The 27061-nt window shown below is 36.0% G+C and overlaps 1 protein-coding gene and 1 pseudogene across 4 annotated transcripts in view; both read right to left on the reverse strand.

Moving 5' to 3' along the window:
* Positions 1-27061, reverse strand: part of SMAP1 (small ArfGAP 1) — a 175270-nt gene that overhangs the window by 10602 nt on the left and 137607 nt on the right. For all 4 annotated transcript variants that reach the window (XM_041743059.1, XM_041743074.1, XM_041743064.1 and 1 more), the window contains 2 exons: positions 14230-14320; positions 32-159 (listed from right to left, as the gene is read on the reverse strand). In XM_041743059.1, the coding sequence (XP_041598993.1) occupies positions 32-159; positions 14230-14320 (219 nt within the window). The remainder of the gene's footprint in view (positions 1-31; positions 160-14229; positions 14321-27061) is intronic.
* On the reverse strand, positions 25927-26102 carry LOC121475540 (annotated as a pseudogene).

Consider the following 27061-nt stretch of genomic DNA (forward strand, 5'->3'; position numbering starts at 1 on the left):
GACCATGTAAAACCATTTTCTTACTACATACCTGAGCTGGGGGTATGACTGTTGCAGGTAAGGGATTAGATATCATTGGTCCAAAGATGTCTAGATCATCATTCAGGGATGGCACTGTGGTTGTGTTCCCATTGGTCACTGGTGCTTCAGCAGGGCCATCTGAAAAGAATACAGATTCTCATTCTAAAGTAGATTCTCTTCAATTACTTGGAACATGGCATTGTTTAAAAAATTAATATATGGTTTAAAAAACAGTTCAAAGGTGACAAAATATATGTTCCCCTCCACCCCAGGCTCTTTCCTCTTTCCCAAATAAACTATTTCCAGTTGTTTATTCTCCCAAAAATATTCTTTACTCACTCAGTTTCTAGATATGTCCAAACCCTGCTTTAACAAATGGTATTACATTATTCATATTATTCTGCATCCTGATGCTTCCTTATGTGCCAGGCACTGTTCTGAGTACATGCATTAACTAATTTAATCCCCATAATAGTATGAGACAGACACTACTTTTCAGATAACTGGCTAAACTGGTGTTTAATATCATGTTCTTTTTTTTTTTTTAATTTTTATTTATTTATGATAGTCACAGAGAGAGAGAGAGAGAGGCAGAGACACAGGCAGAGGGAGAAGCAGGCTCCATGCACCGGGAGCCTGATGTGGGATTCGATCCCGGGTCTCCAGGATCGCGCCCTGGGCCAAAGACAAGCGCCAAACCGCTGCGCCACCCAGGGATCCCTAATATCATGTTCTTACAAATAATGTCTCTCTATAAATGTGCACGTGTGCATGTGTGTATTTTGGACATATGTTTACCTATGTTGAAAATAAATTTTGATGATTTAAAATGTCTGAAATGTTTAATTTTCAAGTTAAAAAAAGAGAAAAAAAACTGCTTAGAAAGAAAACATATACTATATAAACTGATTCTATAGGAAATATCTGTAAAACTTTTAAATAAATCCTTTTTTACTCAAGCATGGCCACCTTCAGTGATGGTAGTACCAAGCCACTGAATTGTTTGGAAAAGGAACTCTGATAGAGCAACAACATCCTGTATCAGCTTCCTTTTATCCTACCATTCAAAAATTTTTATATCTCCTTTTTACATTAGTGCAGGTTATAAGATGTAAGAGATGGGAGTCGGAGTGGGTTGGAGTAGAGAGTTTGTGAGCATCAGGGAATGGGACACCTCACACAGTTTATGGTGGCCACAAGCAAGTAACAGAATACCCCAACTCTAATCTCTTAGGACGTATATCCCAATTGAGCTTCTATTTTAACAATTTACAATATAATTTGATCTCACTTTGATATACTACACACTCCTCAAAGGCAAATCACTCTTCTTTCAAAATTTCTTCAACATTGAGTGGGATGTTTTATACAAAGCAGGCTTCAAATATTTGGCAAATTTAATGGAAGGTCTACACACCGTGGGTATTTTTGCCATAATCCAAAGAAACTCAAAGGTTTCTTCTCATTTTTTGAAATATAACTATAGAAACTGGTATATTTTATTTCCCCATTTAAGCTTAAGTGAATCACAGATAATTATTAATTTCAATGAATAAATGAGTCACAATTACCTATTTTTTACCACTTAATTTATAAAAGACTATGTAAAGCCCACAAAAGATTAATTTGAAAGAGATCAACTGCAACTATTTTTAATAATTTTCAGTGAGACCACATTATCAGAACCACCAAAAAAATGTGTATGTATATATGTATGTTCTATTTCTATTAAACACTATGGACAATTTAAAGGTGAAGCAATAAAACAATGCACAGATTATTACTAATTTATAATATACAGAATTTTAAGTTGAGACACAACTATGACACAAAAGAATTCAAATATGACTCATGAAAGAATTTTTTCATTTATAACCACATATAACAACATTTGTTTTGAAGTCAGACCTCCCGAAAAAACCACTTCATGTTTTCCAGTCCATTCTGCATTCCGTTTACATCACGTGTAATACAACATGTAAATATGAACCAGAAATAAAGTATTTTAAAAGGACAAGATATTCTAGATTAAAAACAATTAAAGGAACATCTTTGTGATATCTACAACAGCTCAGTAAAGAAACTCAAATCACAAGGACATGTGAACCAGTGTAAGTACCCATCAGCTGCAGAGTTGGAGACAGGGAAACAACCTTGTCAAACAGACATGTTTAATGTTATCATATGAACAAGGAAGCATTTTATTAGCAGAAAATATAACTATTTTATATATGCAGTATATTCACAAACAAAAGCATGCGTCCTCTAAAACAAACTTTGAATAAGAGGAACAAAGGTAAAAAAGCAAAAACCTGACAAGTTGAGTATAAACTTATGTATTTCTGGTTTTTCAGTTAAATTTTTTTGCTTCTTCAAGTAATAGCAAATATTAACAATTAGGACCAAATTACGAAAAAAATACCTTACATATTAGAAAATACTATTCTTTTACTTTTTGTGGAATAGAGAAAGTATCATTAGTTGATTTTTATCACAGGACATGTCAATCTAGTTTATAGAACACCAGTGAGCCCAGGTACACTGCAAGATAACATGACTTCATGTTCTGCTGCTGTACTGTAAATAGCTTCATTTTCTCATCCGATTACAAATATATATACATTTAAAATCTAACCTTTTGAAATCTCAGAAAACCATTCCACACAAACTCCACCTACCATAGTGGAGCTGCCATGAAAGTCAACTCATAATACAAGTCCAAGGAACTTTGGAATCTTTTAGAATGAGACAGATGAAGCATATCTTTTAGGAACTGTGATCTTCATGGTAAAGTTGCCACTGTTTCCAAGTGATTAAGGAAGATACCATTTTAACCCCAAAAACCTAAGATGAAGAAATTTCTCCTAGGTCTGACCAAGGTTTCCTTTCCAGATCGTGACAGACACAGGGACTCTTTGCTTTCACATCTACAACACATCTGTCTTTTCTCTCTACCCTGGTTTTTCTCTTCCTACAATCCCCTAATATGATGGATTTTACCCCCATCAATTTTTCTTATTACTACAAAAGCTAAGCATTCACCGAATTGTTGAAAAATAAATCCTTAACCTAAACAAAAACTTTTCAGTCTTGCATAATCAGTAAATACAAGTTCCCAATGGGTTTTAATGTTTGTGAATTTGACTTACTAGCCTAGCCTGCCTTTAGCATTCTTTAAAAAGGATAGTTTCATTTTGAGGGTTATGTTTTTGATTTTCAGTATTTAAAAAGGACAGTCTAAAGACTATTTGTCATTATCATCATTATAAACATATTTCCTGGATATTTTTAAAGAATGTTTACATGTTACCACTTTTGTCTCTGTGAAAGACAGGAAAGGCATCTCCTTCTATTATCTCCAGTTACAGAAATGAGGGCACCAATAGATTGAAAGGTGGGGATCCTTGGGTGGCTCAGCGGTTAAGTACTTGCCTTTGGCCCAGGGTGTGATCCTGGAGTCCCGGGATCGAGTCCCACATCGGACTCCTGCATGGGGCCTGCTTCTCCTTCTGCCTGTGTCTCCACCTCTCCCTCTCTCTCTCTCTAATGAATAAAATCTTTAAAAAAAACAACAAAAAAAAAAACAAACAACAACAACAACAAAAAACCCAAGTCACTTCCCTAGTTAAGCAGCAAAATCTGCACTAGAATGGAGTCCCTCTGATCCCTAGGCTAGGGAGTGCTCTTTAAACCACATTTCATCAGTCATGTAATTAAAACTGTACCTAATTATAAAGATGTCACCTAAAATTCTGAAATTTAAAAACCAACTTTTAAATAGTTTATAATTATTTGCATTAAGAGAAGCAGTGACACAAAAGATTCAAAAACCATTTAGCACCACATGCACAGTTCCTCTTCATTTCCCCACTCCACTGTCCTACCAAGCCTAGTATCTTCTCGGTTTATAGGGAAGGATACAGATGGATAGGGTCATCAATGAGCAAACTGGGCTGAGGGGAAGCAAGTGTGGGGTACAGTGAGCCCTGGGTCAAGAGAGTATTTACATATCACAGTGAGTTCAATGAATCCTTTTGATCAAGGGTCCACTAACAGCACAGTCTTTGCTGATTGAATAAAAGCTCAGAGGCCACAAAAGCAACAGAGAAGTGGATGTCTGTGCAAACTAATCAGAATTCACCACAGACAGGCAGCTCAGAGTGACTGTTGTGTTCCTTCCTCAGCTACAGAATGGTGGTGGGAGCAGCCAGCAGCAGGAGGAGGGGAGCAGCCCCCTTTATCAATCAGTATGCAGAAACAGTAGTTGGTGGACAATAAAAATAATGGGAGATCCAGAGTACAAGAAAAGCCTAAGGCAAATGGAAGAAATTTAGCTGGGGACAACATCATAAAGAACGATAATGAAGCACAAAGGACCCCTTGAAAAAGCAATGAGCAAACTGAAGAAATTAGGACAATGCCGTAAAAAGAAGAAGGAATTTCAATCTTAAAGGCAGGAGATCAAGCCTACAGTTAGCTGCTTGTGGGTAACTATTTTCTTTCAATGTTACCTTAAGGTTTCAAACCAGTTTTTTATCTGAAAACTCTGTAGACGACTGTTTTAAATTACACACATACACAAATTTACAAGAAAATGTTAAAATGTTTTGTGCTTTTAAGAAAAAAAAAGTTGTTAAAATCAGTGCTACACCTCACATGAACATAAGGTGTGCCCAGCATGCATTTACTGGCCTACTTTGTATCTAAAGAAGGTAACATTTCAAATATGACAAAGTCATGAAGGCCAGTCTCTGTCATCTAGAAATCCTCAATATGGTGAATAAGACTGCTGATTCTATTGACTATGGCTATACCAGAACTCATCTGACACCAATAATCCAAAAGAATAAAGGTAAAAACAAAAAATTAAAAAACAAAAAACAAAAAACAAGTAAGACAATATTTAGTGTCTTCTTTTTGGTTCATTCCAAGTGCCTTTGAATGATAATTTATAAGCTAAAGGAAAAAATAATACAATACTTTGCATTTCATAACACATTTTCAACACTAATATTTTTATTTAAATTCTACTGCCAGGTACTTTCAGCAATGCTTTATATAAAGTATCTCAGTTTAATCATATCACCTCAAGACAATTTTGCACATTAAGTCTAGGATTTCAACAGAAGTCTGGTGATGCACCTAGAAAACTCAACTGCCATAACCAGTTTGAGATGCTTCTTCTGGAGTACCCAAGCAGAAACAGGTACCTCTTCCCCAACTAGGATTAAAACAGTTTATGTGGCAGTTGCCCTACATCCCTAATAAAACCACCTGAAGGGTGAGGCTGGCTTTACTAATATCCCACCCAGGCACGGTACCTGGCTCAAGCTCCCTTCTGAGGCATTTGATGACTCCCAAATCCATAAGACCCGGCACCACTTCCAATAGAGACCCATCACCCACATCTAGTTAGCCAGGGCCTACTGACTTTTCCACCCCAAATCCAGGGGCTGCAAAGTGGAGGCCTTTCCAAGTACCTCAATATTTTCATTTTTAGGGTTTTAAAAAAAGATCTTATTTATGTATTTATTTGAGAGAAAGACAGTAGGGGAAGGAGCAGAGGGAGAGGGACAAGCAGACTCTGCACCGCACACAGGGCCAGATGTGGGGCTCGATCCCATGACCCAAGATCCAGACCCAAGCTGAAATCAAGAGTTGGTTGCTTAACTAATGAAACCACCTAGAAACTCGTCATTTTTAGTTTTTAATGGCATCTCAATATACTCAGATTGACAGGCAGCCCCAATGACATAGGTCTCATTACTGCACCATGTTATAGCTCAGAGTCATTGCCCATGCGTTCCTGTTGTCTCATCAAGAAGAGAAAGTGGAGCTGCTTCCTTAATTTGATGACTGACACTAAGCCGTATCCTGGGGCTCTCCAGTTCACCAATGACAATGAGATTAGAATTATCTCTCCAAAGCAGAAATATGTCCTCCAGAATCACTCTGTCCACAGGCCAGTGCATCCCTGCTGCCACAGCACCACACATGACTAGTCACACACAGGCAAGTCTCCTCCACCAACCGCCTTGTGAGCCAGAAGCACATCTTACTCTCCTCACCTACAGATCTGTTCCAATCATAGCACCTGACAGATAGTACTCCAAAGCTGAATGCTCAATAAGATGCAGATGAGTTCTAAAGATGACCCCCAGGGACGCCTAGGTAGCTCAGGGGTTGAGTGCCTGCCTTAGACTCAGGGCATGATCCCAGGTCAGGGGATCCAGTCCCACATTGGACTCCCTGTGAGGAGCCTGCTTCTCCATCTTTCTATGTCTCTGCCTCTCTGTGTCTCTCATAAATAAATAAATAAATCTTTTTTAAAAAATAAAGATGACCTCCATAAACACATTAGATCTTACATGAAGTTTTCAAAGTACAAAATAAAACAAACAAAAAACTTCTTTTCTCCTCTTCTGACCAGCAGCAGCAAGAAAATTAACCTTTGAACTGATAACAATAAAATTCAACTTGGATATTTCAAACTGAATTCTGTCAACCAATTCTCTTATATAATCCCACTCTTCCCTCAGCAATAATTCTCTATCTCCCAATTTCCAGACTGCAACCTCATCCTCAACTTGTATTCCTATATACACACAAAAGCTGCATTTTCTGGTATTTACTAGAGTTCCATGAACTCTGCTGGTGCTCAATAAATATTAATTGAATTCATCCTTTACTTGAATGTCAGATGCATTAGCTGGTCATAATCTATTTGCACAAATAATAAAAAATGTCAAAGAACAACATGTGATTTTATGTATTACTAATCTAGTTTAAGGCAGATAAGAATATGATAAGTAAATGGATGTTATGTTTTTCATTACCGTTTTTGACTGAGCATGAACATTCAGCCTTGAGTACACCCTTGCTGCAATGAAAACTGCCAACTCTAATTCTTTATCAGTAACTACTGAGGCATCATCCTAAGAAGGAATGAATTTAAGTGGAAACAGTACTGATTAAAGAAGGCTGCTTCCATGAGTTGCACTAATGTTCTTAACGGCAAAACTCCTTCCTAAAGCTTTATATATTTTCATGTTACTCAACCCTTTTTGCTTTCTACACAAGAAATCATTTAAAGCTCTTTCCTTAATAAAAGTGTCATTTGTAATTCCTTTGTATTAAAATACATGAATTGCTTTATGGAATGAAATAAACTTCCATGTGGTGTTACTTTGTTAAACTCAAGTCACAAATGTCCATTTGAAGCATATTAATATTTTCAAGCTTCAAACTGTTTTCAAATGCTTAAAAAAAAAACAGGTGCCTGACAATTAAATGGAGTTATTTATTTTTATTTTTTAGTTAAATTTTCTTACTGCTAAAAAAGTTTTATTTAGGCTACTTTATTAAACTGATTAAAGTGGCCTTAAAAGATGATCTTATTAATTCTCTTGCTCTATTTGCCCTCCCTTTTGAGCCCCTGTATGCTACACATCTCTTTACTCTGGCCAACTCTGGAGCAGAGGATGCCTTTATGAATAGATACCACAGTGCTGTGTAGCAAGCCCTGCAGTGTTGTCCATCTTCAGGAGACCCACACTGATCAATTTAGAGCTGCTGTCTGAGACCGCTGAGAAGTGCTTTAAGGAATAAATGTCACAGAACTGTTTAAATACATATATTTCTGTACCATTTTACAGCCTCAAAAGACAAGGAATATATAAATATAAAACCAAATTACATAAAACAAATTTCTTTCTAAATGTTTAAAACACGGTGACAGACTAGATTTCTTTGAGGCCACCTAATTTCCTCAGTGCTTTTAAGGGAGCTACAAATCGTCCATCAGCCAAAGACCATGCTGTCTGACAAGTCTGAAAGAGTCCTAGTTACACAGCATAATTTGACTGTCTTCTCTGCACATCTTCAAAGGCCTGAGCTATCTCTTAATCATCTCCTCTGACCTGATATTCAGGTTACAATCTCAGCACAGTCTTGCATGCAAGTTACTATGCTATATGCTTCATATTTATTTTTTCATTTAGATTCTGGCCATCAACCACAGACGAGTTCTTATTTCCACTTCCCAGATGAAAACACTAGAGCCCACACAAACTATAGGTTACTGCCTCTAAATCCAGTGCTGTTCTTATGACACAATGCCACCAGCTATCAATCTGACAAATAATCCAATGTCTGTTTTGTGTGGCATAAGGTCATCTAGTAATCTTAGAGTTTTATTTTGTACCACAGTTCAACATAGTGTAATTAACAGTTAAGAACATAGGCCTAGCTCCATAATCTATTACCTAGGTGACTTTGGGCACCTTAACCTCTCTGTGCCTCAGTTTCTTCATCTGTAAAATGGAATGATAGTTCAGGTGATTACTCTTCCTTCTCCCCAGAATGGACTGAGGACCACTTGCAAGGATCTGCCTATTGCCAGTTCTCTTAAAACAATATATTCATCTACCTGCATTTTTTTTCCTCCACAGGTGTTGTTTCACAAAAATGAAACCAATTCTTCCTTTTGATAGGATTAATATAATAGCTTACTAAACATACTTTTCTGAGCAGAAGCAATACAAGTTTTCATTAGGTCTGAAGCTCTATATGAAAAACAAAACAGACTACATAATTGTTTAGGGCACTTATAAGGTAGAGTATTCCTTCTCTTTGCCTCTCTCCTTGGAAAAATGGAATGTGTAGCTAACTACACAAACATCCTCCTGATCTGGTCAGTGCATGCATGGTTCATAGGACACCGGTGGTTTTCCAGGGCCACTGCTGCTACACCTGGCATTTAGCTCATTCCCAACCTCGTTTCAGTCCACTGCATATGAACTTTGAAAAATAGAAATTTTCTGCTTTAAAAGTAAGTAGAGTTTCTTCTGTGGGGGGTTTTATTTTTTAGCTTGTTACTGTCCAAAATATCTTTTAAAAACAAGAAAACTTAGAGAAAAAAAGAGTAATGTATTCGTCTCTCTCATCATATAAAACTGGAATATATGTTACTAGAAAATTAAGCAGGTTATACACTGATAACTACATTTAACTAGCATTGTCGATCCACCGTGGGAAGAAGTTAATACTTTTATTTCCCGAAACACGAACATGAATGAGAAAACTTTAAAACTTGCCCAAAGCTGTATGTTCCTTTGAGATTTTGAATTAAGAATAATTAGAGGAACTTCAACCTATTCCTCCATAGAATTCAGTTATTTAAAATACAACTCACAAAATGTTTAGGCAGAAATTTCCCTAGGTTACATTGAGTAAGCAGAAGAATGATTTTATGTAAGCGATGAGTACACCCTGAACTAGATTTTCATTACCAAGATCATACTGATTCTTTGCATGATGCCTTTTATAGCACTGAGGATCCAATCCGCTCAGACATCTTCTGCGGTCCACCCCATACACACACATACCCTCTGTGCTCGACAGGACTGCTGGTCCAAGCCTCCTGGCAAGGGGCCAGGCTATGCTGTAGTGTGCGTGCAGTGCATGGACGACCACAAGGCAGAAACTCTGCAGGAGGGCTTTCTACTTTTGGTGGCAGATTGAACTGAAACCTGTAAGGTCACGTTTAACACCAGCAATTTATGATTCCTCTCAAGCCTTATGCTTAGAGCATTTGCTCAGCCCTGAAGCAATTCTCAGATGGGGTTCTCTACCAAAAAAAAAAAAAAAAAAAGAAAGAAAGAAAGAAAAGAAAGAAAGAAAGAAAGAAAGAAAGAAAGAAAGAAAGAAAGAAAGAAAAAGAAAAAGGAAAAAGCACTACTGGATGAAAATTTTTGTCTAGGAGGATTATCCTAGCCAACTGCTAAACTGTTAGTTTTTATCATGTAAAAACTAAGCAGCAATCAACAAAAAATGGACACTCGCGTAACAGTGTAATGCCCAGTCCTAGAATAACTACACAGGTAAGGACCATGAAGTACACCACCGCCCCATGCCCCAGAAACTGATTTCAATTCTCTTCTAACACAGGAAGTATACATTCAAGTCAAGATGTATCGGAGTCTGGAGTCTGATTAGAGTCTAGAGTATTCAGGGATTTTCAGTCTGGCCCTTGGTGAAGAGGAATTCTAAGACATTAGGTTATTTCCAAGATTAGAGGGCAGGTAATAATCAAGTATCTGACCCTACTTCTGGTATCAGAGAGTAAAGCACTGAATAAATCATATTTGTACTGGCCTCAAACTTGAATTAATACCTAAATATGAACCAGTTCTTCCAGGTAAAATCAGGAACATAAGGCAGAAGTCAGCAAACTATAGCTCACTGCCTATTTTTAAATATTTCTGGAACACAGCCATGCTCAATCGCTTATGTATGAGCTTATAGCCACTTGCATATTACAACGGGAGAGTTAAGTAGTTGCAGACACCACACAGCTTGCAAAGCCAAACTATTTGGCCCTTTTCATAAAAATCTTGCTGATCCTTACTAATAAGCATATAGAGAGCATTTATGTTTGACCTTGGGATGGAGAGTAGATCAGGAAAGGTGAGTTGAAGAAAATAGGTTTAGCTTGAGTCAGTATAAGTTGAAAAGAACATGGACTCAACAAAGTGCCATTTAAAGGGAAGATAAATTATTAAAAATGGATCTTAATGACTAACCTATTATGACATAAAAATGATCCCAAATACAAACAGCAAACTTTAAGATTCATGGCTCCTCTATGGCTGTGTAACTAAACTAATGGTAAGGGTTAAGGGTTTTCTCTATATTTTCTGCAAATGCTTTAAGTTAATGCCTGTTCCAGTCTCATTCACTTAGGAATATACTGTCATTTTTGCATGACCATCAGTCATACTTCAGGGCACCTGCTCCCTACCCCCTACCATGTTTCAATTTACAGGAGAAAACCAGAGTCCCCTTAGGGGAGAGTGGCATGCTTACCTCAGGCAGCAGAAAAACAAATAGTCTGCTGCCTAAAGTAGCTATTAATAATCAATTCTGACTTAGAATGACTGTTTGTTTTGAGCTGGAAGGGAGCTCTGATTCTCTGCGGTCTCCTAGACTTTCACAAACTCATCAAATGCCATGCTTATCAGGGCTTTTTAAAAAAAAATGTCTTGGGGATCCCTGGGTGGCTCAGCGGTTTAGCGTCTGCCTTCAGCCCAGGGCATGATCCTGGAGTCCTGGGATCAAGTCCCACATCAGGCTCCCTGCATGGAGCCTGCTTCTCCCTCTGCCTGTGTCTCTGCTTCTCCCTCTGTATCTCTCAGGAAAAAATAAAATCTTAAAAAAAAAAAGTCTGAAATTTGATTTTTTTTTTTCAAAGTCTGATTTCCCTGTTTCTGACCTTATCTCCCATCTCTGCCACCTTTGGAACTCTTCCAGTATATGGTCTAAAACTGATAGTCACCAGCAAATCCCCTATATACCCTTACTTTCTTCTAATATTCCCTTCACCTTCCTGCCCTAAATGAACCTTGGTTCTCTCCTAAAGACACTGTTTCCAAAGCTCCCTCATTGTCCAAATAGAGTTATGTCAGGAAACTCACAGACTGTGAGCAAAAGAAATATTAACTGATACAAGCCAAGCAGATTTTGGGAGTTGTTTGCTATGTAGCATGAGCAGCTCTCACAGAAAGTGATACTAGAAGAGGGGTGCTGCCATCACCAAACTCTAAAAGCTGTGGTAATGGTTTTGACAGTGGGTGGCAGAGGATAGGGAACCACTTATAGGATCTTGAAAAATGGAGACACTATATGTGTCTCCAACTATATGTGTTACCAACAGTTGGTAAGCAGTCCCCAGCAATCATCTGGAAGGTAAGAAACAAATCAAATGAAATTCTAGCATAGATGCCATGCCCTAGCTGACCCACAGACTTGAGAGTAAGGAAAAGAAATGTGAACTGATATAAGCTGCTGAGTTCTGGAGGTTAATACTATACAATATTACTGCAGCAATAGTGGAGCATTTAAGGCCAGCCACCCCATTTGTCTACTAGATCCCAGTGGCTAGTCAAGACATCACTACAGCAATTTTTCTGGTCCTGAATCAGCAGATTTGTCTGTTCTACAGGTTCATTCCCAAAGGTAAACCCCTATAAATTTCAGTTGGTCAACAAATCCTATTGGCTCCATCTTCGAAATACATCCAGAACATGATTACTTAATTTTAACCTCTGATGTTACCACTGACTCTAAGTTCCCCATCATCTCTCACCTATATTACTTTGTTTCCTTACTGATCTCCTTGCTTCCAGCATTGCCCTGCTACAATTTGTTCTTCATGTAGTAGCTACGATAATTCTTTAAAAGCGAAGGTTAGTTTATGTACATTTTTGCTCAAATCTCTCCAATATATTTCCAAGACACTCAGAGAAAAGCCAGTCCTGTTACAATCTACCCACCTCTCTCCTCACCTGGATGCTCCTCTCCTCTGTCACTACTCCCCAGAGCTCATTCCACTCTGGCTACACAGTCATCCTTGTTGGTTCTTGCACACATCAAGTAAGCCACTACTGCAGAGCCTTTGCACTTGATATTCTCCTGGTTAAAATGTTCTCGCTCCACACATTCAGATATCCACAACTTTTTTTTTTTAATTTTTTATTTATTTATGATAGTCACAGAGAGAGAGAGAGAGAGAGAGAGAGAGAGAGAGGCAGAGACATAGGCAGAGGGAGAAGCAGGCTCCATGCACTGGGAGCCCGATGTGGGATTCAATCCCGGGTCTCCAGGATCGCGCCCTGGGCCAAAGGCAGGCGTCAAACCGTTGTGCCACAGATATCCACAACTTATTCAAGCCTTTGCTCCAGCAATATTTAGGGAGCACCCTTAATGCTGCCTTATTTAAAAATTACAGCTATTCATTTTTACTTTATCTATAGCACTTACTGTGTATGACCCATAAAACACCGTACTTAACAGTTATTCACTGTTTCCCCATATAGAATGAAAGCTCCAAAATGTCAGGTACTTCCATTGGTTCTTTTCATAGCTATATCTCTAGTGCCTACAGTGGTGCCTGGAAACATAGTAGACACTTACTTAATCAGTAGTTTCTGAATCAATGAATGAATCTGTAGGATAAGAGTCAGGTCTGGTTTACAGCTTACATTTCTAAATTATAAAGTAATAAACCAGATACTGAGACTGGAAAGGAAATGCTATAGTGAAGACAAACATGCTTATAGTTTTAGTAAGTATTTTCTTACTCTGGTAATAAGTCTTTTCTTCTTTCATTTACAGAAAAGAAAATAAAATGGAGAAATTATATGGAGTAGAATTCAACATAATTATTTCAGAGCCTCTAGACTGAAGCCCTATTTTCAAAATTACAACTATATATACTACTTATTTTCACCACCACAGAAAATTTTTACCCATGAGGATATATTTGCATGATATACCAGTTTCCTTAAGAAATGAATAAAAAATTCAACTATAATTCTTTAAACAGAAAACAGTTTACTCAATAAGAACAAAGATCAATTTTTAGGAAAGCAGTATATGAAGTTCAACTAAGTATCTTTTTTTCCTGTTAATCCTTCTCCAAACTTAAAAAAAAGAAAAACATTAATTACTGCTGAAGGCTCAGGTATTACTAAAAATAACCATTTATTTAAAGCTATTTTTGTAGGAAGAGAAGATAAAAAAAAAAAAAGAGCTAACAGTATTTGTAGGTAAGCACAGTATAAACATTCCTTGAATGGGAAGCCTGTTGATTTATCAGGCAGACAACATTACGACATTCAATTAAAATGAGCACTTCTTATTGTCCTCAAATAAATGAAAGGAATTTAGCCACTAGATCTAAGTATAAAGCTCACTGCTTCAGTTAACCAAAATTAAATTTTATTTTAAACCAGCACATATTACAGTAAGGTTACCCCATAATTACTTTGCTAAGGGAATCCCCCCCAAGAAAACTAAATAAAGAGAAGCGGGGGTAAGGGTGGGGGGAAAGAAGAGAAAAAGAAATCTTCTCTTTATCTTAAATGTTGAAATGTCAGTCTACTAAGCCTCTGAAGATTACTTTGATATCTCTTCTTTCCCCCAAGGAACTCATTACTTGTATTTCAGTGGAGACAGTGCTGACAGACATTAGCTCCCTTATTAAAGACTTCCCTTTTTGTGGGAACTGAGCACACTAATCACATCATTTTCAAATTCAGTTAACAGGTATCTTTTGGCATACTAATGATAAAGCCATTATATTCATTTCAAGTAAAGATTTCAATAATTTTGTAACTCTTAAGATGACTTGTATTTTTTATTACTTACCAAGTCCTAAAAGATCAACAGTGGGTTCTGCAGCTTTTTTAGGGCTGGTACTTTTTTTAGGCTCCAACTGCTGATCTTCTTTCTTCTGTAGCTTTAAAGTAAATAATCAGATTTATTAATTTTTCTTAAATAAGTTGAACAAGGCTTTTAAATCCCAGTTAAATATGTGTATTTTGATATAGTGTAATGAAGAGTATGAAGCATAGTGTAATGAAGCCCAGAGATTTTATTATTGTACAAAAAACAATTAAGCATGATCATTGAATGTGAAATAACAAACCATGTATCAGGATCCCAAAATAGCAAATATACACATTTAATCTTAATGTAATTGTTCTTAATCATTTAAATCCTTTATATGAAATTACACTTTTTAAAACTCTTTTCACATTATTTGCTAGCTACTGATAAATGTACTCTGTCAACTAGAGGCTAGGCAAGCCTCAGAATCTTCATGAGCAGACTGTTACTTCCCTCATCCACACTGCTGACATATGAGTCACCTCTGCACCAAGAAAAGCCTAATGAATTGTTACCTGATAGAGTTTCCTCCTGAGTCCATACAATCAGTTAGTTTTAAATATAATGTTCTTCTAGTTTTCAGAAACCTAAGTCACAGTTATACATTCTAAACTTTTTCTTTCTCATTTATACAGAAATGTCCTGTGAGACAGAAGGAAAAGACATACATCCAGTGGATTATCCACTAGAAGGCCTACCTCTCTTTTCACTTTTTCTGTGTAGATATAATTGACATATAATGTTATATTAGCTTCAGATGCACAACATAATGATTCCATATTTATATATATTGTGAAATCATCACCACATAGTTAAGTGTAGTTAACATCCCTTACTACACACAGATACAGATTTTTTTTCTAATGGTGAAAACTTTTAAGACCTACTCTCTTAGCAAATTTCAAATATACAAGACAATATTAGCTATACTTACCATGCTATATATTACACCCCTAGGAATTATTTATTTTATAACTGGAAGTTTGTACCTTTTAATCTTCACTCATCTGCCTACCTTCTACCCCAACCCATCTGTTCTCTGAATCTATGATCTTGTTTTCTCATTTGTTTTTGTTTGTTTGTTTTGTCTTGTTTTAGATTCTATATATAAGTGAGATTATAGGACAGTTGCCTTTCTCTGACTTACTATTCTTGGCATAATGCCCTCGAGTTGTCACAAATGGCAAGATTTCATTTTATCTTATAGCTGAATAACATTCCATTAAATATATAGCCTACCTCTCTTAGACCAAGAAAATAAAACATTCATTCACTCATATCCATTTCTCAAACCATTCCTAAAGATCATTTCTTCTACAACAAAGTTCATAACTTTGTTACATGAGTATATTTTTGTTAGCTATACGGATATATAATTTCTAAGAACATATATCTACTCTTGTTTTTAGTCCCGACTGTCTCCCTCGAAGTTATTTATTATATTATTTAATTAACCTATCATGACTATCAATTCTTTAATAACCACAAATACAGAATTATCAGCCTATAACAATACACAATTCTCAGAAGTTTAACATAATCCATTTCACATTTTATTTCTCACCTATAACAGAGATAAGACTCACCTTGTTTATAGCAAAATAATTTCAAAGAAAGTATAGTTTATAGTAATGAAGGAGTCAATTCTTTCCAACTAAATACTTAAAATGCTAGATCCCTCCTTCCTTTTTTTCCTGGACAATCTGTATTTAGTGGATGAGCACTCAAATCTGTGGACTAAGTGGCCATAAAGCACACAAACTTCAAATATTTTTGAGCAGGATTCTAGCATTTTCCTCAAACAGGTCTTCATTGATCTTAATTCATACCCCTGCCTGTAAAACTCTAAATGTTGACATATAAGTGTCTTATGTTTAGCGGGCATTTAAAAATCTAATCCTTGATTAACTTAAAATCAGAAAGCCTTAAAATTGAAAATAAACTTAAATAATCCGGCCAAATTCATTCACTTTGCAAATCAGCTAAGGTTCAGATATCATATGCCAAATAGGGAAGGAGTAACTAAAGCTTATTTTCTGTCCTTCAATTTAAAATTCTTTCTTTGATATATTTTACTGAAACTTTTTCCCTGAAAAGAAGCATGGAACCAATCTGTAAGGGCTTCCTTCCTATTTACTTGCTGCATTATAATAATCTGGAATCTCTTCAGGCCAAAATGGCTTCTTTCTAAAAATTCAAATTCTGGTTTAAGAGTTATTTTCACACCAAATTAGAACAACCTTCAAAATATTGCAGAATATGAAACTACCCATTGTTTGGAAAAGAGAGAAAAAGCCAAATCAAACAAATAAGAGATCCTCTGGTAATCCTGACTCCTGCCCTTAGAACTACTGCAAACAGTTTGGAAAATTTCTTTCCTTCCAGATGTCACAAATATATATGGGTTCCCAGAGTCCCTCTTCTTCTTTAGACTGCAACTGCATCAGTTTAAATAGGTGTTTTATCAACCATCTCCACAGAAAACTACATAATATAGTACATGTGAATAGTAGTGCAGAGTAAAGAAAAACGGTAGAATAAGGGACATATCCTAAACATACTTTATCAAATTGCAGACATGGCCCATTACTCGGTTTTGAAATCTAATTTTTGGATAACAATTTGAATTTTTTTTTGGCACTTAAAAAAATGAAATAGTGCATTGTATTGTTAGGTACAAAAGTAAAGGTAAGTATTAATGAATTCTTTTACATTTTGGCTTTTCTTTTTTTAAGAGATTTTATTTATTTATTTGACACAGAGAGAGAGTGCACAAGCAGGGGAAGTGGGAGAGGGAGCCACTGAGCAAGAAGCCTGATGCAGGGCTCAATCCCAGGACCCTGGGATCATGATCTGAGCATAAGGCAGACACTTAACCAACTGAGCCACCTGCTGCCCTTGTTTTGCATATTTGTGCAAACGTGACTATATGCAGGCTGGATCATAATATAATATATATTTCTTACCAGAGTCATACGCTGAGAAATACTGCTTTGAATACAGTCTGTTCCTTTGCTACCTACAGTGGATTGACCTATATGAGTAAGGAATATCTTTGTCTTAAACCTTACAGACTATTCCAAAAAGAGGTAGCTATTATAGATGGATTTCAACAATTCAGACACGAATTACTCTTAGAGCTGGCATCTCAGGTTGTCCTACAAATTAAAAAGGCAAAAGAGTCCATCACTGTAAAAACTATCTTATCTCTCTTCATTTTCAAATCTTGTTGAGGCAGTATCACAAACACACTGATGCGTGGCAGAGATAATTTTAGAGATCACTCTTTTACATATTCATAGTAATCCAAGTACTACCTTATATACATTTGTGAGAGCTACAAAGATTGAATTCAGATGATACTTTGTTCTAAGTGTAAACTTAAGAAATTAACTTCATTATTTTTATTTTGAAATCTACTACAGAGAAAATTTAAGGACGGATATACCAAAGCAACAAACTATATAGGTAAGAAATCTTGAAATTCTAGCCAGAATATATATTTCATCTTTCAGAACTAAACATCCATAAAAAGATATTAATTTTCTATTCAATTTCTGTGAGTGACTTTCTAATAACTAAAAATTCATTCACTCACACTTAAAATTATTTTAACAGATCTTTATGTAAAATGACAAAAATAAAGCATTTATTTTCCTAGTCTTAGATGAATTATACTACCTAAGAAATATACACTTGAGCAATAAAATTTTTTTTGCTTATACAGTACTATGATGAGGGTTTGGAAAACACCTTTAAGAAGTCCTCTAAATTATGCAGTCCTCTAAAACAAAGGAAAACTCAGTTTTTTTAAATTTATTTATGATAGTCACAGAGAGAGAGAGAGAGAGAGGCAGAGACACAGGCAGAGGGAGAAGCAGGCTCCATGCACCAGGAGCCCGACGTGGGATTCGATTCCGGGTCTCCAGGATCGCGCCCTGGGCCAAAGGCAGGCGCCAAACCAGTGCACCACCCAGGGATCCCGAAAACTCAGTATTTTAAAAAACAAACTGAAATTATCTAGGTATTGCATTTTATTCCATGATAATGTACATTTAAGCCCAATGACATCACCAATAAATTGAGAGGCAAAGCCTATTTTAAAAAGATCCTACTTCTAGCCCTTAAATCATGTCCACTACTATGGCTTCTTGACACTGCCAAATTCTAAAAGACAAGACACTCAGTTTTTGACTAAAGAGGAAGATTACAGAAGCCCTCAGACACTGAACTAGGAAGAGAGTATCAAAATAAATCTCCTTTCTTCACCACAAAGCATAATCTAGCATTTCAAAAATGAAACATTTAAAATTATCAAAATCAGATCTCAAGAAATAAGACAGGAAGTTAGGATTAGTTTTTTCCTTCTCCCTCATTATAATATCCATGGCAACAAGGCAATATCCATGACAATTTATAAACTTATCAAGAAGGAAGCAGAAGTGCCCGGTGTTCATCCTGAAAACACCAACTTTATGGCCACTCTGAAGTCTATTTAGTTTCTATAGCAAAATATATTTTCACTCTTTATTTATATGTAAAAAATTTAAATGTATACATAGATAAGCTTGCACATATATATACATATATATGTGTATGTATATATATATATATGTATATATATTTGTCACCAGATTAATGTTAGAGAGGAACTACATGAGGACTCCCAAGTATATTCTAGTTAAACATTGTGGTTAACAAACAGATGTGTAATAGATTATGTATGCCTTCATGACAATCTCTTCCAAAAAGAAAAAAATCCTTAAGAACATAATCTGATTTCTACCAGACTTATATTAATACTTACTAAGTACTATTTGCCAAACGTTTTCAGGATATAAATATAATAAACCTTAAACCAAAATATTAATACACAAACTATTATTTATCCTTTGGTTCTACAGCATACCAATTTTGTTGTACTTTGCAAAGAATAACAAGATAAAATTATTAATAATATCTGAAATGTAGCTGTCATATAAATTATGTAATTTCTTAAAACCAAATTTTAGAAGGTCTCGAATAACAGAATAAACATATAAACATAATAATAATAGAATAAACATAATATCATCTTATTAGGATTTGGGGGCAAGGATATAATAAGGTGTGATAATAGTAAATTAAGACCTCACTTAAAAAAAAAAAAAAAGCCACAATAAAAAGAGAGCTTCTGACCACATTTTCCCTCATGTAACTGTCACCACTTTGATATTTCACATTTAGTTTAGATGTCAATCAATATGTATAGAATCCTTCCACTTTAAATTCTCCTGCTACTAAAAACATTATGCAATTTGCCTTTTAATAAGTGAGGAATGTAGTCAACTGTTAATTAATAAAATTAGGTAATTTACAATTAAACAAAACTTTCTAACAAGCAAGAATACACGTCTACTCAGATAAAGAAATTTTATAAGTTTCTTAGACTTCTACTGAGCAGATGTCTCATTCAAATTATTATCCACAGATTATAAATGAATAAAAAAAACCCTAGTTTCCAACTCCTACATTTGCTACCTTTTTACAAAAGAGAAATAAGAGCTGAGCCCCTAAAATGTGATTCACTATGCTTTAGTTGACCAATTAATGTAGATAATAGCATTAATACATATTATAAGACTAGGAAAGCTATATAATTTCCTAAATTCTAGAGGTAATTAAAAACTTTTTTCTAAAGCTGACTATATCTTGGGGCACCTGGGTGGTTCAGCTGATTAAGTATCTGACTCTTGATTTCAGTTCAGGTCATGATCTCAGGGTTGTGATACTGAGCCCCTCATGAGGCTCCCTGTTCAGCAGGGAGTCTGCTTGGGATTATCTCTCTCTCTCTCTCTCTCTCTCTCTCCCTCTCCTTCTGCCCCTCCCCCTACTCACACATTCTCTTCTCAAATAATAAAATCTTTAAAAAACAAACAAACAAACAAACAAACCTGACTACATCTCAAATATGCCATAACTAGTTTGATATGATTTGTCCAAAGGCTCCATAAGTGTCTAAAGTAGCTATTCTCCTGATAGGGCTCCTTCCCCTGTACCATGATTCCTTTTCCTTAACAATTTCTATTTATCACAAATTAGATTCAAAATTATCCAATGCTTACATGGTATATTTTTCCAATAGCAACAAAGACACACTGCAAAAAAAGGAACCCCACAATCTGATAGATGGGATAAGGCAAGTACCCAAATAATTTCAACACAAGGTAGAGTATAAGGCCAAAATGAAAGGTGTGAGATGAAACTTACACCATGATGGTGGTCATTGGATGATTAGGACTTTAAAAAGACAATAATATTTATTTTGAAGTCTGTAAGAAAGATAGGAAGCAGCCCAGCAGGTAGGAGTTAGTTTTAAAAGTAGTAAGAAAATTGAGTATGGGAAAGCAAAAAAGACAGTGGACACATCTGACGAACCTATGGGTCTAAATGTACAGAAACAATAAAAGATAAATTTGAAAAAAGTTAGCTAGGGCCACACTGTGGAAGGACATGAACAACCAACTAGAGATAGTAGTTAGATAGGATACCAATTTTCAAAGAGAGTAGCCAAAGCAAGATATTACTCCTAGGAAGTGTTATGCATAAGAACTGTACTGAGAAAGAAAATGATTATTACCATTGTAAGCATGGGGGTATGTTGGCTGTGACATGATCAGAGTAGTACTTTAGCAGTGTAAGGCAGAAACCAGATAATGAGCAGCTGAACACCCCAAGAAATGTCTTTACAATCAAGAAAACCAGGTCATGTTCCCCTCGGAACAGGATTTAACAGCCTAGAGAAACTGTTCCTAAAAAGGTGCATACATAGTCCATGAAGAAGGTATCCCCAGCTTGACCTTTAGCTATACAGTCATTTACAAACCCTTGTTTTACAGTTAAAATCCTCCTTACTGGTTTTTCAGTTATATTATGGGAAAGGGCATGCAGAGTGGGAAACTGGTTATATAAACTTCACTGTCAGTCAAGGAGCTCTCAGCCCCACCCCACTGTAAGTCACAGGTCTTCCCAGTCCAGAAAAACCCAATACATATCCAACCCCCAAACAAAGTAGGGGCCAATTTCACCTCACAGAAGCTGCCCACTCTCCCTTAGATAGTGTACTGTTGTTGCTTAATAAAACTCTTCCCTGTTTTCCCTTTGGGCACCAATCTCTAATTCTTAATTGCTTCAGGCGAAGAGTGGAGACACAGCACTTTCTGCACAGACAGTAGGATTAAATTAATTTACTCCCTCATTACAACTTGAAATCTGAAATATATTTTCTAATAAGTTACTCAATAACATTACAATTACCAGAATACTACTCTCATCTGGATACCTGTTGAAGTCTTTATAATAGGATTTCACCTTTACTGAAATTTTTAGTAAAAATTTATGAATGACAAGTTACTCAAAGACTATTGGGTTGTACTTCATCATATAGTCTATTATAAGACTGAGTCATCTTTATTGCTTACCCTGTAGTCTCAATTGCCTAATACCAGTATATTAAAATAAAAATAAAAATCACTGTCTTAATTCCTAAGATATACTGATTGTTGTCATTACTATATATGTATGTGTATGCTGTCACAACCAAATTATACACAACCTTGCTTAAAACTATTTTATATAAGAAATAATCTTGCATGTAACTAATTTATTTGCATATCTTATTTTGTTTTACTAAGAATCTTGTTAAAGTTTCCTTTTTTCTCCTTTACCATTTTTTAATGTACTTATAAATCTTTTTCACATTAAACTTTTCAATACATAGTGTACTCTGTTTTTGAATTTAATATTCCTTCATAAGTTGAATTTTTGGGTTCAATTTGGAACTGTAATCTACATTTTATTTCTCCAATCATATGGACATCTTTCAGTAAATGATTTTTTACATGGCCTAGGGACAGTACAATCCCACATAATTTTCACTGGGCTGGAAAATTTGAGATTTATATAAATTTCAAAACGAGAAGGAACCTTCAGAGACATTTACTCAATTCATTATGTGATGCATAAAATATCACTGTAACATCTCTCTTACATGGTCATTTTCTCTATAATAAAATTTTCTAGTATTATGGAATCACTGGATATGGTGATACAGCATATTCCATATTTTGACAATGCTAAAAATACTAGAAAGTTTCCTCTTTAGGCAGCTTGCAACATTTAGGCACTTACCCCTATTCTCCATGATAGAGCCACGCAGAAAACAAGTGAGAAATGATTAAGTGGAGCTTTGACCCTCTCAGCAGGCATATCAGACCACTAATTCACATCAAGTCCTCAGTCATCTAAAATTCCCTGACATTTTCCTTTGTGATATTATATTCAGGATAGCTGAGGTTTGGATGCATTTACTTTGGAATTTTACTTTTGTACAATTTGTTGGAATTTTTAAGATTTTCTGAGGAACTGTTCTGTCATGCAATGTCTTAACTAATCTATGTTGCTTGGTTATTTGAAAATTTGGACAATATGACATTGATGTGCTCAATTAATCCAAATGCTGAAAAGAACAAAATCCAGGATTGAGTCCCAAAGAATGCAACAAACTCCCTCGATACTAACATCAATTCTATTAAGTGGATTATTTCTGGTATAGCTGTCCATCCAGTTCACAATCTACAATTTGCTCATCAGGCATACCTGTCTACATCTTGACCAGAAAGATATCTAAGAATCTCAAACAATAAGCTTAGTCTGACAGAAATTGTTCCCAAGAAACCCATGTAAGCACCTAGTGAGTGCTGTTAACACTCTGAAAAAAGTAATTAAAAAAAAAAATCTCATTTGAATTTTGCACAGAATTCACATAAAGCTCAATGATACAAGCATAATCCACGTACATTTTCCTTCTAAGAATCTGGACATTTGCCTATCTCTAATCTTCTAATTCTTACCTCAGTTTGCACAGTTTCTCAAAGAATGACCCAATGTGCTTTTATACATTAGGTCTACAAGGTTTTCCACAATTTAACATAAACATCAAATGCCTACATTGGTAAAATAATAGTTACTTTGCTTACTTTTTGTGAGGATTAAGTAAAATAATAGAGTCTTTTTCATAATGGGGGAGATACATAATAAATACTTTCATAAATGGCAGTCAGTGGTGTTGTGGTGGTAGCCTTTACAGTTATATGCCAGGTTCTATAAAGCACTACGGATACAAAGATGAATGAGACTTGGTTCCTAATCTTCAGAAGCCCATATTCTAATCAAGCAAACAGACATAAACATAACTGTGGTTCAGTGTGGATTAGCACAATGACGGTGTTTAAAAAAAAAAAAAAGGAAGCCTTCTGGAAAGTCACAAGAATGTCATCCTTAGAAGCTCAACACGTGTTTGAATAACGCATTATGAGGTGGGTGACTGTATGTCCCAGTTTGCTCAGGACATCTGCAGTTAATGCCTCTTATTCCAACTTGACTATTAATAGTACCTGGTTTCACTCTTAAAAGTATCTAATTTAAAACACTCAGGTGTAAAGGGGTTCCTCTCGTTCTAGCAATGGTAAACTCCTTGAGGACATAATGATCTTTCAAAGTTCTGTAAGACTGTGGACCACATGCAAATGCCTAGCCAGCCTCTCAGTAGTAAATTAGCAAGATTGGAAAAAGAGTCAGTAATTCCAAAACAAGGAGTAGGCTGTATCTATACCTCTGTCTTTAACATTCATCTTGCTATTTTATTATTGCCTCATACAGTAGCCTGGAGGTTCAGAGAAAGAAAAAGAGTTACTTATAATTACTACTTAATAGCAAAATATAACTGAAAGAAAAAAAATAAGTAGAGTACAGTTGGAAGGGGCCACCACCTTGCCCATCACATAACACATGTTATGGGAAGCAAGTACTACACCTTTCACAGATGACCTGCTTCTGGGTCAGAATTTTATATGTGGATAAGCAGCTCCCCTCACAGCAATGCATGCAAAGTCAGCCCTCAACACAAGAATTTATAAAAATAATAACAAGAAATACAAAGAAAAAAGAAAGGAAAATTAGCCAAACACCTAAGTCTAAACCACGCTTGGACACTTCCCAGCTGTGTGCTTTGAGTAAGTTAGAGTATCTCTGAGCAGGGTTAGCTTCATGGGAGTAACCAGAGAGTAACCAGAGAGTCCCACAAAAGGTTTAACAGCTATTGCATCTTGAACTTCTTCATTTTATCTTTGAACTTGATTTTGTAAATCCAATAAGACAATGAAACATAAGCACAGAAGGTATGTGCAATATGTGCCCTTGGCTGCCCGTTTGCATACAGTGGTCATGATGTTTTATGAGCACAGAATTTCTGTGTAAGGACCCAAGTGGGTACAATGTAAGCATATTAGGCCTACAACACGGTAAACAGGATATCAAGAGCCCTAAAGAGGCCGGGCTTTCTCTTTCCATAAGAACTTAAAAAGCAGAAGGCAGTAGTATTCTAAGAAACAAGACAGACCAAAGACTCCTATCCTTTCTTACTCATGTCACTTCCCTGTATCAGCCAACCATTTACAGTAAAAATGATGACAGGAGAGAGAAGTACCTTTCCTTTCAGTGCTTCCTTACTCACCAGTTAATCAAAAACATGGAATATGTACATATTAAGAAGTAAAATAAAAAGAGTATAGTTTTGGGCATTATTCTCACTATTGTGGTAATAACAAAATATCCATGCATATACAAGCTAAGAAATACCAAGGGTGTAAATGATGATTCCAAATGTGAGTTAAAGCCTCTTATGATTACAGTTAAAACCTGCGTTACAACATAAAGATGAATGGTAAAATTTATGTTGATGTAAATTTTTTATTTTTATTTATCTCGAACATTATTTTAAGGTAAACTCTACTCCCAATGTGGGCCTCGAACTCATGTATTTAGAACAACATTAAATAGCAAATAAAAGACACCTTGATAGTTGAGAGAATGTAGAAGAAACTTAAAAAGCTCTGTATTTTAGTATATTTAATGGTACTTTTTTCTTTTTTTTTAAAGTTATAGCTGGCTCTGTCTCTGAGCCTTAGCTTTTGATTAGTACAATAATAACTGTCATATTGATGCTATGACTGCCAAAATAATAATTAAGATAAATAAAACAACACTTTCAGTTTCTGGTCTGGCAGATAAGCAGCTTGAAAGTCACTACTTCATCCTAACAAGTAAAAGCTGAACAAACTGAAAAATTAACAACTCTTCTTAGATTCATCAGAGAAGTGAGGTTGCAGACAAACAGCAGCCCCCAAAATTGGAAAGAAAGCATACAGAGAAATTCACTTTTTGGAGCAAAAACCCAGCACCAGGGCAGAACCTGAATTGTATGTAATTGACAAAGTGCTGAAAAGACTCTCAACCTGAGCATCAAAAACTGCAGAGGGATCCTGTCCCGTGGGGGTCCTCACATTTCTGAATTTTACCAAGGTTCTCTTAGTGAAGAGTAGGGAGAAACTTCCTTTGGTTTTGTCATGGTATGGGGAAAAGTAGAGCCCAATTTATTGGAGCTTTTTCAGTATCTAGCTTACCTGGGAGAAGGGAAATAACCCATTTAGTCCCACTCCGGCCATCCTGTTCCACCTAAGGTAGGAATAGAGGTACTGGAGTAGTTCACTGCACAGGGACACAGGCTCACTAAAAGGTAAAACCTAATCACAGGACTAGTGAATGTCTCTTTTCTTTGCACACTTCACCAACACATTACTAAAGTCGTATTTATCAGAGTTCCTGTCATCCTATATGTACATTATACTTAGCTTTCAAAAAAAAATCACAAGGCAAACAGAAAGGAACAAAACAGTTTGAGAAAAGTTTTTAATTAGCAATAATCACGCCTCGAATAAACCTCATTGGCTATGATGCTGCCACTGTGCAAAGCTAGGAACAAAACAGTTTGAAAAGACAGACCAAGCATCAGAACCAGACTCAGATATAGCAGAGATGTTGGAATGAATTATCAGACTGAATTTAGAACAGCTATGATTGCTAAGGGTTTTAACAGCAAAAGTAGATACATACAAGACCAGAGGGATAATATTGGCAGAGAAGTGGAAACTCTGAGAATCAGTGCTATAGATCAAAAACACAATAACATAAATGAAGAATGCCTCTGATGGACCTTGTTAGTAGACTGGACATAGCTGAGGAAAGAATCTCTGAGCTTAAGAATATGTCAATAGACATTTCCAAAATGGAAAAACAAAGAGAAACAAACTGAAAAAGAAACAATATTCAAGTGGGACAAATATAAAAAGTATAATATACATATTTTTGGGGTATGAGATGGAGAAGAAAGAGAAAAAGGAAGAGAAGAAATATTTGAAGCCATAATGATTTAAAATTTACCCAAATAAATGTTGAACACCAAACTGCAAATCCAAGAAGGTCAGAGAACACCAAGCAGGATAAATGCTAAAAAACAAACCAACAAAAACCTTCCACCTATCATACAATTTTCTAACTACAGAAAATAAAAGATAAAGCAAAAATTCTGAGAAGAGAGGTTAGATGGCACAGGAGTAGGATGATCCTAAGTTTGCCTCCTCCCTCAAATAAAACTAGATAAATGTCGAATCATTCTTAACACTCAAGAAATCGATCTGAAGTCTTAGAGAATAAAGCTGCAGGTCTACAATCTGGAAAAATGACCCAGGAAGGAAGGAACTATAGAGGGTTGATTTGTGGAAGAAAAGAGCTAGAGGGGGGATCCCTGGGTGGCGCAGCGGTTTGGCGCCTGCCTTTGGCCCAGGGCGCGATCCTGGAGACCCGGGATTGAATCCCACGTCGGGCTCCCGCTGCATGGAGCCTGCTTCTCCCTCTGCCTGTGTCTCTGCCTCTC

The sequence above is a fragment of the Vulpes lagopus genome, chromosome 1 (genome assembly GCF_018345385.1).
Source record: "Vulpes lagopus strain Blue_001 chromosome 1, ASM1834538v1, whole genome shotgun sequence".
NCBI classification, from domain to species: Eukaryota; Metazoa; Chordata; class Mammalia; order Carnivora; family Canidae; genus Vulpes; species Vulpes lagopus.